General features: G+C 38.8%; 1 protein-coding gene across 1 annotated transcript in view; it reads right to left on the bottom strand.

Annotated features, from left to right (window-relative positions):
* The window catches only part of LOC118838424 (palmitoyltransferase ZDHHC11-like), a 124,457-nt gene extending 108,705 nt beyond the window's left edge, over nt 1–15,752 (bottom strand). The window contains exons 1-2 of the mRNA XM_036745723.1: nt 15,615–15,752; nt 12,168–12,389 (exon numbers count right to left, since the gene is read on the bottom strand). Of these exons, the coding sequence (XP_036601618.1) occupies nt 12,168–12,389; nt 15,615–15,752 (360 nt within the window). The remainder of the gene's footprint in view (nt 1–12,167; nt 12,390–15,614) is intronic.
* Between the last annotated feature and the right edge of the window lie 938 nt (nt 15,753–16,690).

Raw genomic sequence — 16,690 nt, 5'->3', positions numbered from 1 at the left:
GGAGGGCTTGAAATATGACATTCTTGAAGGCAAAAGAGCTAGGACTACAATCAACAATTACCTACCCAGCAAAACTAAGTATAATCCTTCAGGGAAAAAAATAGATATTTGATTAAATGGAGGACTTTCATTCTTGATGAAAAAAAAAACAAAACTGAACAGAAAATTTGATATTCAAACATAAGACTCAAGAGAAGCACAAAAAGATAAGCATGAAGAAAAAATCAAAAGGGACTCAATAAGGTTAAAAAGTTTGCATTCTTTTATAGGAAGATGATACATGTAACACCTAATAACTTTATTATTTTTAGGGTGGTTAGAAGGAGTCTGCACAGACAAAGGGCATGGGTATGAGTAGATAATGTTTGGATGATCTCAAAAAAAAGAGAAGAGGTGAGAAAGAGGAATGCACTGGGGAGAGGGAAAAGGAAAGAATGGAGGAAGTTATCTCATATAAAAGAGGCATACAAGGAAGAAGTTTTATGTTGGAGGGGAAATGGATGTGGGGGTGGCAAGCAACACTTGAACCTCACTCTCATCAGAATTGGTTCAAATTGGGAAGAGTGAAGATGGGAATAGAAATCCATCTTATCCAACAGAGAAGGAGGGAAAGGGGATAACAGAAAGGGGGGAGGGGTAATAAAAGGGAGACAATAGTCAAAAGCAAAACAAACTTTAGAGGAGGGAAAGGTTAAAAAGAGAAAAAGAAAGATAAACAGAGGAAAATAGAATATAGGGAAATATATAGTTAGTAATCATAACTGTGCATGTTAATGGGATGAACTCACCCATAAAACAGAAGCAGATAGCATAATGGATTAGAAACTGAAATCCAAAAATATGTTGTTTAGAAGAGCACACTTGAAACAGAAAGACAAATGCAGAGTTAAAATATGGGGCTGAAGCAGAATCTGTTGTGTTTCAGGTGAAATGAAAAAGACAAGGTTAGAAATCATGATTTCAGACAAAACAAAAGCAAAAACAGGCCTAGTTAAAAGAGATAACCTGGGAAATTACATTTACTAAAAGGTACTATAGACAATGAGGTAACATAAAAAAATTACAGCAAGCTTCTCTGGTAAATTCTCATTTCTCAATTATAGGGAACTGAGTCAAATTTATAAAAATAAGAATCATTCCCCAATTGATAAATGGTCAAATGCTATGAACTAGCAGTTTTCAGAAGAAGAAATCAAAGCTATCTATAGTTATATGAAAAATTGCTTCAAATCACTATTGATTAAAGGCAAATTAAACCAACTGTAAGGTACTACTTCACGCCTATCAGAAATTACAAATGTGAGAGGGAATATGGGAAAATAGGTACACTAATGAATTGTTAGTAGAGTCATGAACTGGTCCATGTATTATGGAGACAATTTGGAACTATGCCCACAGAGTTATAAAGCTATGCATATCCTTTGATTCAGTAATACCACTACTAGGTCTGTATCCTAAAGAGATCAAAGAAAGAAGAAAAGGACCTGTGTACAAAAGTATTTATAGTGGCTTTTTTTGATGTGGCAAAGGATTGGAAATTGCGGGGTTGCCCACCAATTGGGGAATGGCTGAACAAGTTGTGGTATATGATTATGATGGAATACTATTATATGGAATATTGTACTATATGGAATACTGTACTATATGAATGTTGTACTATGAGAGGATTGATTTCAGAAAAACCTGGGAAGATCTATATGAACTGATGCAAAGTGAAGTGAACAGAACTAGGAGATCATTGTACACAGCAACTGAAATTTTATAATGATGATCAACTGCAAAAGATTTAGCTCCTCTGATCAATACAATGATCCAAAACTGAAGGACTCATGGTAAAAAATGCTATCCACCTCCAGAGAGAAAATTGGTGAACTCTGAGTACAAATAGAAGAATAATTTTCTCTATTTTTCTAGACATTTTTGGGTGGCATAGCTAATAAGGAAATATGTTTTTCATGATTTCACATATATAATTCATATCATATTGCTTGCCTTTTCAATGGGTAGAAGAGCGGCTGGTGGCAAGGAAAGAATTTGGAAATGAAAATTTAAAAAAAGATAAATATATAATAGACTAAAAAAGAAGAGAGAGGATGTGTTATACAAGTATTACATATGTGTATATTATATACTATATTCTATATTGCATAAATGTACATAACCTTATAATATACATATAACATGTTACATATATTATACAATATTATATGAAAGTAGAGATAGTAAGATTAAATGAAAGGTTTTTTTTTAAAGATTTTGGAGACCTGGGAATGTTTATAAGTAGTGAAGAAGGGACAGTGAGTAAAGACAAATTAAGGATTAGAAAGAGAAGGATGAAAGGCACAAAGAGAGGGATTGACCTTGGTTAAAAACAAGTCCTCATGCCTTGAATTTATCCTGTGCCACTGCTAGATTATTCTTCTTAAAATAACACTTTACACACGTATCTCCCCAACTCCCTCCGCCCCACCCCACCTGCTCAAAAACTTATAATGACTCCCTAGTGACTACAGGATAAAGCCTGAACTTCTCAGCCTGATAAATAAGACTTTCCTCAATCAAATCTCCTCAAACCTACCTAAGACTCCAGTATTATCTCTCTCACTATTCCCCTACATGAAATCTCTACTTCCACCAGGCTTATTTTATCCCCCTAAGTATGGCAATCCACTTTCCCGCTCCTGAGACTTTTCTCTTACTGTTTCCCCCGCCTAAAAATACCCTTACTTCTTCCAATGTGATTGCGTCCTGCTTTTCTTTCAAGATCCAGCTTGTTAAAAACAAAACAAAACAAAAAAGCCAAAAGCAACCTCGGATTTATATAGCATTTTTAAAGTCTTCAAATGCTTTTATCATAGCAACTCTGTGAGATAGGAAGCACAACTTTCATCATCCTCACCCTCCATTTTATACATGAAGAAGCAGTCTCAGAGAAGCTAAGTGGCTTATCCCCAATGCTGCACAATGATGATTAGGATCATAGTATTTGAGCAGGAAGAGACCTTAGAGACCATCAAGCACAACCTCCTCATTTTGCAGATGGAGTCTCAGAAATTGTTAGAGATCATATAGGTCACAAGCATCAGCGGCAGGATTTGAATCCAGGTCTTGATTCCAGAGCCAGTGCTCTTTTCCCTGTAGCACACAGTTTCGTACTGTTAGATTTGGGATTTAAGCCAAAGTCTTTGCTCTAAGTTCAGTACTTTTACCATTACCACATAAAATCCAACTCTTCTTTCTTTAGTGGCCTTAGTAATTTTTCTTCCTTGAAAGCTCTTATTGTCTATAATATTGTGTTAACATAAACACGTAAACATTATGTGTTTAACATATAATACCTTACAATGTTATTTTTTTTTTTGATGAGTACCTTCTATGTCCTGAAGCAGAGTGTAAGTTCATTGAGGGCAGGAGTTGTATTTAATGTTTTTTAATATCCTCAGTGCCCAGAAAAATGCCTTGGAATCAGAGGCACTAGACAGCCATGATTATATTAATGTCAGGATCACTTCGTGTGGGACTCAGCATGCTCCAATTCATTTTCCTAGAAGAGGAGGGGTCCAGTAGCAATCAGAATTAGTTTGGAGCCCCTTGTCTTTCCTGTGCTTTAGCAGTTCTGCCTTAGTGGTCACAGCTGTTTCTCTCAAGACTTGTAACTTCCAGATTCTTGGTATTCAAACTGGATTCTATGAGATTGATTCTGTCCTGTATCCTTATTACAGAGCAAGCTAGGGAAAGTAGGTTGGCATGTTCCCTCTCTGTGGGAAATTGATAGGAGTGGAAGAGTACATTTGTTGTTGTTGAGTCATTTTTAATCGTGTCTGACTTTGTGACCCTATTTGGAGTTTTCTTGGCAGAGATACTGGAGTAGTTTGCCATTCCCTTCTCCAACTCATTGTACAGATGAAGAAACTGAGGCAAACAAGGTTAAGTGACTTGTCCAGGGTCACACAGCTAATTTGTCTGAGGCCAGATTTGAACTCAGGTCTTCCTGATTCCAGGCCCGGCATTCTATCCACTGTACTATCTAGCTGTATAGAATACAGTAGAATTTATAGAATACTATAGAGTGGTAATTCTATTAGTAATAATGATAATAATAAAGAGGATGATGATGATGATGATAGCTAACATTCATATAAAGTTTTAAGGTTTGCAGAACACTTTACAAATATCTCATTTGATCCTCAAAATAACAGTGTGAGGTAAGTACTATTGTTATCCTTCATTTTACAGATAAGACGACTGAGGCAGAGAGAGGTTAAGTGATTTTCTCGAGGCCACATAGCCAGTAAGTATCTGAGGCTGGATTTGAATTCAGGTCTTCCTGACTCCAAGTCCAGAATGATATCCAGTACACCACCTGGATTAGCTGCCTCATTCTAATAACTATTTAAGGAAAAAAGAAAGCTATGACCTACTTCTGGAAGGCAGGGCATGCACCTTATGTATCTCCTTTTCCCTGCACCCTAGCAGAGTGCCTTGTATGGAGGCAGTGTTTGCCAATTCATTGACAGCCTGATAGATAGTAGGCAACTAAATGTTTGAAGAACAGTGGCTTGGACCCAGGCTCATTGCTCCTGAGCATACTTCAGGTCCGTTGTGGCTACAAGGCAGCGGCCATGGAAGCAAAGGGTTATCTGCTATTAGAAACAATGGAAGTTGAAAGTGGGTGAGAGAATAAGAGTAAATGGCTCTTCCAGGAGGGTCAGAGGTAGAAAAGCAGGAGGGACTTATGTATGTGAAATCAAGGAGTTGCCATGGCATCCTACAAATATGTCTGGCTAGTAGAAATTAAAGGTGTTATGAGCCAAGTGCCTCTCAATTGTCAAAATGTGGCTTAACCAGTATTTATGACAATGATTATTATCTGGTTCTCATTATGTAAGAGCAGAACAAGAGGAAACATGATAGCCAACAGAGAAGGATTTGACTTACTCTGCATTGTTCTGGAGGGCAGGATTCAGCTCAGCAGAAGGAAGACCTTTCCTTCTGTTAAGAGCTGTCCATCACTGGACCAGGCTACATCATGAAATCAAGAAGCTCGCTGTTCCAAATCTGGGATATTGGAGAGAGGATTCATGCATGGGGTAGGAAAATAGTCTAGATGCCTTCTAAGGTCCTGTCCAACTTTAAGACACTGTGAGCTATTTTATTATCCTTGTCTCATCCTTTAAAAGACCCTCCCCCAAAAGGGAACATAACCCAAAACACTGCTAAATATAAAATCAGACCAAAGGGCAGTGTTGCAGAGGAGTTAACAATTAAATTCAGGGCTACAGTTCTGGCCAGGGTAACATCCACTTGGTCAAAGTGCTTCTGCTCTATTAGCAGTTAAGTGTCTTGAAGCAAAGGATTGTCAGCTTTCATCTACAGCTTCACAACTTAAACCCACACTAAGACTTTTGGGACACTCTGTATTCTCCTAATTGCTCAGTAGACTCTAGATGTTTATAGTTGTTCATGGCTAACAATAGCATTATTTTCATAAGCTGAAGTCCAATTCAAATTTGAAGCTGTTCAGATAAACATCAATCATTTCCTTAGAAACAACATGGTGTACAGCTCCAGAGAAGGTAAGACAGAGACGTCATGTTCTCAGCATCATGGGGGAATAGGGTGGTTTACTCTGGCCTCGAATCCACTGTTCCAGACAGTCATCTAGTTCACTAGCAGGTTGTATTCCAAAAGCTCTTCCCTAAGTTGTTTGTAACCAGAAGGCATTTCCTCATAGGAATAATATTCTAAATGGTGGTTATGTTCTTAGGCTGGTCCACAGCGGCCTATTTAACTCATGCTTGAAGTATTCTACTAAAACTGTAAACCTTAACTCTCCCGAATTTAGCCTTGCAAAACCCTCAGGAGTCCAGAAGGGCTGGAGCCACTGAAGCGGAACTTCCCTCTCCTCTCCTCCCTCAAAGTTTCTCTTTTTAAAGCTCTATGACAGCAAAGAACCATATGCTAAAAAAAAAGGGGGAAAGCTGGATTAGACCAGCATTGTACCATTTAAAGGTGATGTCCTTCATGACATAAAACATCTCTTGGTTGGGGGGAGGGAGGGGAGGAGACATAGCTATCTGTATTATGAACAAAGTGTTTATTAAGCACTTACTAGGTACAAAAGCATTGTGCCAAGTACTGGGATACACATTGAAAAGTAAGACAAGTCCCTGCTCTCAAGGACCTCACCTTCTAATGAAGAGAAAATACACATGCAAAGTCAGATGGAAAGGGCCCCTGGCCCTCAGGGTACAACACCAAAACCAAAGGAAATGCTTCTTATAAACCTCAAGAAGACATGAAGGCATCAGGGTCCCGTGTACTATTGCTGGCAGTACAACAACCACCCTGGTTCAGTTGGGACAGGGAATTCATTGTGTATTTTACTGTGGGAAACTCTCTTAATGTGCTAGAGCATTGTAGCCTGTTATACACAAGTCACAACAGATCTAGGTGTGGGGTAGGCTCCCTCTATGTCATCCATTCTGATGGTTACTCAAGCAGAAGGAAAAGGACAGAAGCGTATAAGAAGGTATTGCAAACGAGAATTATTAAATGAGAAATGAGAAAATTCTTATCTGTATATGATCTGAAAAAGGTAATACAGGACAATGTTGATGGATCAGTATAACACGAATTCACTTCTTGGCTAAGAAAAGGCAACTGCTCAAATTCTTTGTAGAGGCTGTCATCTGAAGACATGGAGCAGCGCCATATGATGCACTGGCCAAATTTTGAGCACCCTAGACTGATTTGTGTGACTGGTTCTCAGTAAAAAAACTCCAAAGAACATTAAGAGAAAGGATCTGGGGGAGGGGTGTTATGTCTGCAGAGATATTTCATGATGATGAAGACTTTGTAGGCTATGGAATAAATCATCCCCAAACCAGACTCATTCTTGGGAATAAATTCCTTTAAGAGTGAAGAACACTCCTTCAAACTCTGTCAACAATCAAGTAGAAATGAGATATGAATAGGTGTAAGCTGAAAAAGAGATGCTGTCATTTGCCATGGGGGTGATGTAGAAATCATAAATAATATTTTGAACAAAGAATCACAAGTCTAGGACAGGGCAGATGAAGAAGAACTTTTGGGGAGAGAGAAAACCATTTGGAAGAAGGCTGCTTTAGCCTTTTGTGTGCTAATTCTGCAGCTCATGGCTAGATTATGCATTCTTATGGAATCATAGAAACACAGAGATGGAAGAGACCTTAGAAGACATCTCATCCAACCTCTACTTTACTTCATCTTTGTGAGAAAGAGTCAAATGACTATAAAATCAAAATCATTGGGGACTTTCCCCAAGAAAACAAGTTTAGGTGTCATTTTTGGACTTTTCTCTATGTTCAAAAACCATCCCCATCTACAACTGTATCTGCATCAGAACCCACAGCTACACCCAAGACATACCACAATTACCGTTGATCATGATGGTGACTCTGAGTCAGTAAGAAGAAGAATTGCTTAAATAATCTTTGATAAGCCTGGTATAAGAAAACAGGGAAGTACATAGTACTTTTTAGAAAAGTTTCCTGTAACAGTAAATGTATTTAAAGTTCTGGCACTTTAAGGATTATCCTCAGCTATCTGCAAAAATACATTATCCAGAGTGACTTATTCTTTGAAGGTATAGGATACTCAAGTTTTTACTAGAGTACTGTTTCAACTCCAACTAACTACCATTATTTCTAGAAAAAAAAATGTCTCCCAGGTGCTGCTCAGAGTGTCAGAACACTTCTCCCTGAATCTCAGTAGGGATGCTCCACCTGGATCCCATATCACTGATGACAACAGAAGTTCTGAACCATAGCTGCAAGGTCAGACCCTACCAACCTGATGCCTGAGAACCTTAGACCTGGGGGCACATGTAGTCTGGAGATCACCTACTTATAAATGGTCCATTGTTGGATAGCAAAACCTCACCTATGACCCAGTTTTGCCCCAAGGCTAACCCCATCCATGATACAAAAAACAAAATAAAAAAAATCCAACAAAAAACAAAAAAACAAACAAAAAGCACACAAAAAATGGTCTCCTTGTATTTCTCTCTCTAGTGTTTTAAGGTTTTCAAAGTACTTTTCTTATAACAACTCTATATGATTTGTTGTTTAGTCACTTTTCAGTTGTGTCTGACTCGTCATGATCCCATTTGGGGTTTTCTTGGCAAAGATACTGGAATAGTTTGTCATTTCCTCTTCCAACTCATTTTACAGATGGGGAAACTGAGGCAAACAGGGTTAAATGACTTGTCCAGGGTCACACAGCTAATAAGGGTCAGAGATCAGATTTGAACTCAGGAAAATGAGTCTTCCTGACTTCAGGCCTGGCACTCTATCCACTATGCCACCTAGCTGCCCTCCCTATAAGGTAGGTGATAAAACTACCATAGGCCTCATTTTAAAAGTAAGAAAACTTTCAGAGTGGCTAAGTGATTTTGCCTCCAGAAGTCACACAATTAGTAAATGTCAAAGCCATTTCTTCAGACTCTAAGTGCTCTATTCTCTTCACTGCGTTTTCAAAGGTAGAGAGGTGCTATGGGAAGGAGCAATACCTAATTTTCTTTACCCAGAAAAGGAAGAACCTATCAGCTATCCTTAAAGAGAACCTTTTGGGGATGATTACATACTAAAAGGCCCCTCAGAGCTTAGAAAACCAGAATTTCAAAAAGACAAACGCAGGATGTGGGGGCCATTTTGTTCTGTTTTGCTGGTTTTAGGAAAGAAAAGAAAAGATAAGGAAAAGGAGCATGCTAGGAGAGAAATGGGAAACAAGAGGGAAGAACTCATTGTTTCTCATAGAAGTCTATAAAAATTTGGAATTGGGAGTTGGGGGACAGTGAACACCTCATGAATCTCACTCTTAACTGAACTGGTTAAAGGAGAGTTGATAATACACACAGAGAATATGGAATAGAAATACATGAAATTCAACAGGGAAATGGGCAGGGACAGGGAGTAGGAAAAATTAATTTAAGAGGAGGGTCAGAAATGTGGAGAGAACACCCACGAGCCAGGTGGCTGATCATCTGTTTCAACAATCCGGCTAGCAGCTGTTGTGGGGGGGCTGAAAGACCAACACAAGCCCAACAACAAGCACACTACCAGCATGCTGCAAAAGCTCTTTAGATCTGCTTTACTAAGGAAAGCAACATTAAGGGATTGACAATTTTGCTTTAGTCCAACATACAAATATCACTCACTCAGCTCAGGGGAAAAAGCCAGCACTCTGAACTTCAGAGCAAAATACAAACAAAGTACAAAGCGACAGACAGACCTTGTCTGATTCAAATCCCAATACATAGTTACCAGAGTTTAACAAAGTCCCAGCATCCGGGTTTATGAGCTGGAGGGCTCTTAGCTACAGCTGCCTGGAGTCTCCACGCCACCAAGAGTGAGAGCCCCTGCGCAAATGGCTCTGTCTCCTCTTCTTATACTGTTCCAGACATCATCAAATGTCATCTGAATGACTAGAACTTAGGCTCCTATGATTGGCTCTTGAGTTAGCACTTCCCCTTAGTACCCCGGGAGCTTCCCACCTACATAGGCTTAGCACCTAATAGGGGTTTGGGCCTGGGGCTTAGCACCTAGTAAGACTCAATGAAATACACTGAATTAATCAAAGGAAACAAAAGCCAAACTCTTCAAGGGCACTTGGTTGAACTGAGTGCTAAGAGTTCATTTTGCTTACCAACACATCATCAAGGGGAGATTTAAAAAAGAGAAACAAAGTACAAGAACCAGTAATTCAAGTAAGGGCTGAGTAATGAAAAGGAAGGCGAAAGAGTAGAATCAATCCACTCCGCCTATAGATAAGTAGTATGACCCTATTTCAGTTCTTTCTACACTTTTTTCTGTTTGTAAAAAGAAGGTTGGAGGGAGTGAGAGAAAAAAAGTTAAGTATGATATAGGGAAAACATAATTATCTTAACTATAAATGTGAATGGGATGAATTCACTCATGTAACAGAAGTAGATAGCAGAATGAATTAGGAAATAGAATCCAAAAATATGTTGTTTATAAGGAACACATTTGAAACATAAAGAATAATATAGGGTTAAACTGAAGAATGGGAATTAATTTATTAAGTCATAGGAGAATCCAAATAAGCAGAAAAAAATTACTTAAAGGTACCATAGATAATAAAATAATATCAGTATTTACATACATTGAAAGACAGAGTATCTAAACGCTTAAAAGAAAAACTAATTGAATTGCAAAGAAAGATGTTTGATGAAACTATAATAGATGAGGACTTGGAAGTGCTCCTTTTCAGAACTAGATAAATCCCATAAAAATATAAACAAGAACTAAATTAACAAATAATAGAATTTTAGAAATGTAAATATCTAATTATTGACCTCTTATTATTGAATTGAATAGAAGGGAGCATACATATTTCTGAGCTTCATACAGTACCCTTACAAAAACTGACCAGTGGACATGACACAGGTATCAAGCATGAGGCCTGTAGGGCACATTATGAACTGCAAATCTTTGGTTTCTGGCTCAAACCAGATTAAAATGGAATAGGTAAATATTTAACAAAATAAATAAAAATACATGGAACATAAATTATGTTAAGAAGTAGTTTTCTAAGTCAATAATGCAGTCTTCAGGGATCTTTATGTATAGTTTACTGGCCCCCACTTCTATCTGAGTTTGACATTATCATTCTAGAGTATAAAATAACTCATAAACAAATGCAGGAGAAAAAGCAGTTTGGATACCACTCTTCTAATTCCTTACAGGTAAGAAAACTGAACCAAGAGAGATAAAATGATGTGGCCATTCAAGTCATTATTACTCAGGCATTAAATAAATAACAGAGCTGGGAATCCAACATGTGTCTTCTACTCTTCTTGTAACCTTCTTCATTTGACATCAAGGACACTCAAAGTCAAGGGCTTAGTCTCTGTCCTGTTCCATTCTATCCTGAAATTTCCTTCAATTTCCAGCAGTAGGATTAAGTGGGAAGGGAAATTTCAGGATACAACTCTAATGTTTCATCTCATACACTGAGAATTGACATCTTAGTTAAAATGTCAAAATTAGAAGAGCTGTGGAAAGATAACCTAAGTAATAAATTATTGATGGAACTATGAAATGTCTCAATTATTCTGGAAAGTAAATTATTTTTAAGAAGTGACTAAAATGTTCTCTGATGGAGGCATGATAAACAGGAAAGAACATTGACTCTAGAAGCAAAGAGCCTGGGTTCAAATTTGATCTCTGATGTTTGCTACCACTGTGACCTTGGGCAAGTCACCTAAACTTCCTGGGCCTCAGTTTCCTCATCTGTAAAATAAAGGTATTGAATTCGATAGCTTCTGAGGTCCCTTCCAGTTCTAGAGCTATTATCCATATCCAGAGAGCCTATTACTAAGCAATTACCCCAAGAACACCAAAAATAGAAAGAGAGGTCCCATATGCACCAAAACATTCATAGCAGCACTTTGTTTTGGTAACAACATGTTACTAGGAAAAAATAGATACCCATCGGTGAGGAATAAGTAAACAAAATATGATACGCGAATGAAATGAAATGTTAATGTGTCATAAGAAATAAATGTAAAGAATTCAGAGAAACACAGGAAGATCAATTAACTGAAGCAGAATAAGGTAAGCAGAACCAGGAAAACAATATAGTTAATGAATATAACAATGTAAATAGAAAGAATGAAAGACATGAACCTGAACACTGTGTAATTATAATGAATGAGCTTGGCCCTAGAGAGGAGTTTAGGAAATGTAAGTTCCTCCCTTCTTTGAAGAGTTTTGGAGCACTGCATATATTGTCAAACTCAATTGATATATTGGTTGGTTTTCCTGAATTGCTTTTTTCTTTCTATTTATTTTTTAAAATATTGTTAAAAAAGATAGCTTGTTAAGTTGGAAAAGGAATACATGTTTGGAAACAAAGGTGATGTAAAAAAAACCCCCAAAACATAAATACAGGTTTTTTTTTAAATTTTGAAAAAAAAATCTCCAACTCCTAGAGAGGTGGCTTCCAAAGCCTATGAAAACCATATCTCTTTGAATGTGATTTGTATTCGCCTAAGAATATCTAACCTGATTTCAAAATACTCTCTTTCGTGTCTCTATTGGTAGCTCACCCTTTCATATTAGAAAGTGGCAGATCTCCTTTGAAATTATGGACAAAAAGGATACAATGTAGGTGATGTTCCTCCAAAAATATGGCAGCAAGGGAATGAACAATCCAAACGCTACAATGGTCAAGTACACGTAGGCTGTCCAAGCAACGAGCTGGAAGGAGTGGAGGGGCAGAGACCAGCCATTCACTCGAGAAAGGCTGGGTGGGGAGATTGGTTTAGTCCTTTTTAGAAGATTCTCAGGCATTGTCCGTCTTAAACTCCTGCTACAGGAGGTCATCTGCAAGAAAGGAAAGGAAGACTAATTATCCTAATAGAAATTTATTCAGAATCATTTTAAAGCAAGTTAACAGCATATCTGACCTCAGACACTTACTAGCTGTGTTTATCTTGGGCAAGTCACTTAACCTTTGCTTGCCTTAGTTTCCTCAACTGTAAAACAAGGATAATAATAGCAGCTACCTCCCAGGGTTGTCTTGAAGACCATACGAGATTATATTTGCAAAATGCTTAGCACAGTGCCCGGCATATTCATAGATAGGCACTATATAAGTGCTGGCTATTATTTTTGCTGTCATATGAAAGGAGACAGAAAAGAACAGAAACGAATAATTTCAGTTCTGGCTTCCACTATCCTGGAGTCCATTAACTAGTGAGAATTCTGTCACCCTTAACTCATTAAATCATCAATTCTATTTCTTCCTCAACATCTCCTTTCTCTACTTCTGTACATTTGACACTAAAGCGTATGGACACAGAAACAATTGGCTTATCCTCTCATTCCCACTGCCACATTGATGCCAGCAATGGTGCCACTCCACAATCTACCTGTTCACCTCATTTCCAGTCATGGTCCCCGGCATATTCCCTGCCTTCATTATAAGGGTTCATCAGCTCTATACTCCTACCTCCGTCTGGTAGGCAGACTGAATGCAGAAACTCCCCCTTGTGGTAGTAGTTAAGATGTTGCACCCTTCATCACCAAGACAGGAATCATCATTCACAGAATTTGTCTATAACTCATTCCCTCAACTATCCATAACCTACTATAGAGAGCAATGTGATATAGTGGAGAGGGCATGGGTTCAAATCTCATCTCCATTGTTTGCTACCTGTGTGGTTTGACAAGCAATTTAACCTCCCTGGGCTTCACTTTCCTCATCTTTAAAATGGGTGGAGGCAGGACAGGTTGGATTAGATGGCCTCCGAAATCCTTTACAGCTCGAGATCTATGATCCTACAATGCTATTTCACATGAAAAATGGGTTTCATCTCCATTTTTTTCTCTACTCACTGCCTACATGGACACCCTGGCAGTTGATCCAGTTCACTACTCATGGGAGGCAGCCTAATCTGACCTACAAGTCACCTTCTACATGGATAAGACTGCACACTGGTGGGAGGACATGGTGGGAAATAAAGGCAATCCATATTATTGGCTGTGGGAAACCTTTCAGGATAGCAATAATATCTGGGTAGTCCATTGAAAAGATTGTAACCCACTTTCACTTGACATAGTTGCTGTCAGTACCGCTACTTTCCCTAGCCTTGGTGCTGATCCTGCAGGCTTACCCATAAACCCCTAAAGTCTAAAGCAGGATGCAGAACCTGGGGCCCAGGTCTGGCCCTCGGGCCCTTGATGCATGCCAGAGAATTTCATCTACATACAAAGGATGTATTCCTCCACATTTTTCGGAGGTTGCTGCAAATCTTATGGCATGCTGCAAGTAGACCAAGGGCCGTAAGCCACTGGATGGCCACAGGTTATGCAGGCCTGGTCTAGAGTATGTGGAAGAATTCTACCAACAGTACTCCCCCAAACTAAAACTCCAAGACAGAGGACAAAACCCCAAAGGAACATCTTTCATGTAATTCTATCCTTCAGGAAACTTAAGCAGGAAATTGGCTCATGCCTAGTAGAGAAGAAAATCAGTCCATGGCCTGGTGACTAAAGATATCAGTTTCCTTATGGATTCACTTCAATTTTTGCTATGTTCCTACCCTATCTTGCATATCTGGAGTCTGAACTATACCAGCTATATCCATGCTCTTCTGTGATGATGATCAATGGCCTAGAGAAATTTGTTGCCAGGGTGATCTTGGTTTCTTAGAGTTTCTAGAACTGCTGGTAATACATGGTAGACTGGAGGAGATATAAGCCTGAGGAAAAGAGGGCATTGCTTAGAGCTTCTAAAGATAGACAAGTACTTCATCTGAGATGGATGCAGCTTGTGCTGTCTCAAGATGGCCTTACAATCACAAAATTTTCTGGACTGGAAAATTAACTATGCGAGAAGCATATCCACAGTATATGAGACCAAGCAAGAAGGAAAATTCAGGTAGTACACTACTACTCTGGTTCTTTCCACGATTATGGAAGACATAAAGATACACCCAAGGCAAGGAAATTTTCTCAAAAATCCAGAAAATATACTTATGCTACATCTAAGGCCTGGATGATTATCTGTATCTAAATCTTGCTCTGCAATATTCATACCTGGCAAAGGGTAACAATTGTAGTCAGCTTTGTTGTCTATCACATCATATTACATTCATCCTTATGCTGGAATATCTCAGCTAAAACATGCTTTGCTATGCTTGTAATGGAACTTAATGCAGTTGCTGCTAGCTCCATTACCTTCCCTAGTCTTGGTGCTACCACTGGGGGCCTACCCATAACACCTAAAGTCTAGAATTTATTGAAGAAGCCCATGAACACTACCACAAAACTGCAACTCCAAGACAAAGCCCAAAAGGAACAGATGATCTAAGATACTACTCTTAGCCCAGCTATGGGATATTAGGCAGAAAGAGAAGATAATGTGGCTATGGGCAGCCTAACCTAGTACAAATAAATATTTGGCAATGAGCTAGCCAAATTATCAGACCTGGCAATGGTGACTCCCTAGATTCCTCTCCATATATTTTCTTTCTACAACTTGGTTAGCTTTCCAGACACTTGATTTTTTACTCCATCTATTATCTTTCCTTAGGGATTTTCCCCCTAAATACTTTTGATTCATTGTTAATTCTTTTCCACAGATCAGGAGCTTAACCTGTCTTATCTATCTGTACTGAGGCCCCATTCTTGACTACCCTTAATATGGATATTGTTTTTGATTTTAGGTTTGACTTTGAAGATACATATTAGAGCCTTGACTTACATACACTTTATCTATTCATGCTGATCCTTGATCAGCTGAACCTTGTTAACATCTTAGAAGCCATGCCTATCATTGCAGCTGGCTTCAGGGACAGTGTTCACTTTATTTCCAACAAAAAAAAATTTAGACACAATCTAAGAGGGTGGATTAGAGAAGTACTCAGCTAAGCTCTCTCAAATTCCCCTCCAAATAATTCTAAAATAAAATAGAATTCTGGATGGGCAGAACCAACCAAAGGTTGGATAAAACAATTTACCAGCCCAAGACAACTTAGGAAGTTGGCTGGAAAGATCTATCTCACTGGGGTGATGATGGGACCCAGAACACAGTTCAGGCTGCACCTTAGGGGCAGCTGCATTGGCTACAGCAGCAACTTCAGGAGCTCTCAGTTCACGGAGCGGGGTGGTGGTGTCAGAATCTGTTTGGAAGGAGATCGCAGGGGACCCTTTCCTGGAACTGTGTTCAGGATCCTGTTGCATTACCCATACACACTTCTGGGTTGTAGTCCCAGAGCCAAAAGGAGAGATAGCTCTTTTGGCTTCAGGGAAGCAATGACCCAGGTTGGGCTCCAGGGAAGAAAGAAGTGCTTGTAATTGCACACCAGGAAATAGGGACCCTGGTCTCAATTCCAAGACAGAGGAGAGCACTGATGATTGTGGCTGCAGGAGAGGGATGCACTTGTCATTATGGTCCCAGAGCCAGAAGGAGTGCTTGTGCTGGTGGCTACAAGGGAACTTATGTGTATAGTTTGTGCTTCATCCTCAAAGAGGACCATGACATCAGGGAGATAATGACATGACTTGTAATTGACTTTGATTTGAATGAAGGAGGGCTGTGCAGAGTCACCAGCCTCACTTTATCCTCCAGAGCCGTCTGGGTCTACTCCCTTTTTTGGGTAAAGACCAGAGCACAGACTAGTCAAAGTCCAGAGCTCCCAGGTCAAGGAGAAAATATTTCAAGTAGCCAGAAAGAAATAATTCAAATGTCATGGAGCCACAGTCAGGATCACACAAGATTTAGCAGTTTCCACACTAAAGGAGTGGAAGACTTGGTATATGATGTTCCAGAAAGCAAAGGAGCTAGCATTACAACCAAGAATAAGCTATTCCATAAAATTGAGGATAATCCTCCAGAGGAAAAATGAAATAGAGGACTTTCCAGCATTCCTGATGAAAAGAACAGAACTGAATAGGAAATTTGACTTTCAAATACAAAGCTCAAGAGAAGCATAAAAAAGCATAAAAAGATAAAGATGGAAGAGAAATCACATGAGAATCAGTAAGATTAAATAGGAATCCTACCAAATTCCTTTTATGACACAAATGTGGTGCTGATACATAAACCAGGAAGATCAAAAGCAGAGAAAGAAAACTATAAGCCAATTTCCCTAGTGAATATTGATGCAAAAAAATTAAAT

The sequence above is a fragment of the Trichosurus vulpecula genome, chromosome 1, assembly GCF_011100635.1.
Source record: "Trichosurus vulpecula isolate mTriVul1 chromosome 1, mTriVul1.pri, whole genome shotgun sequence".
Classification (NCBI taxonomy): Eukaryota; Metazoa; Chordata; class Mammalia; order Diprotodontia; family Phalangeridae; genus Trichosurus; species Trichosurus vulpecula.
This window is presented reverse-complemented; position numbering and strand designations above follow the sequence as displayed.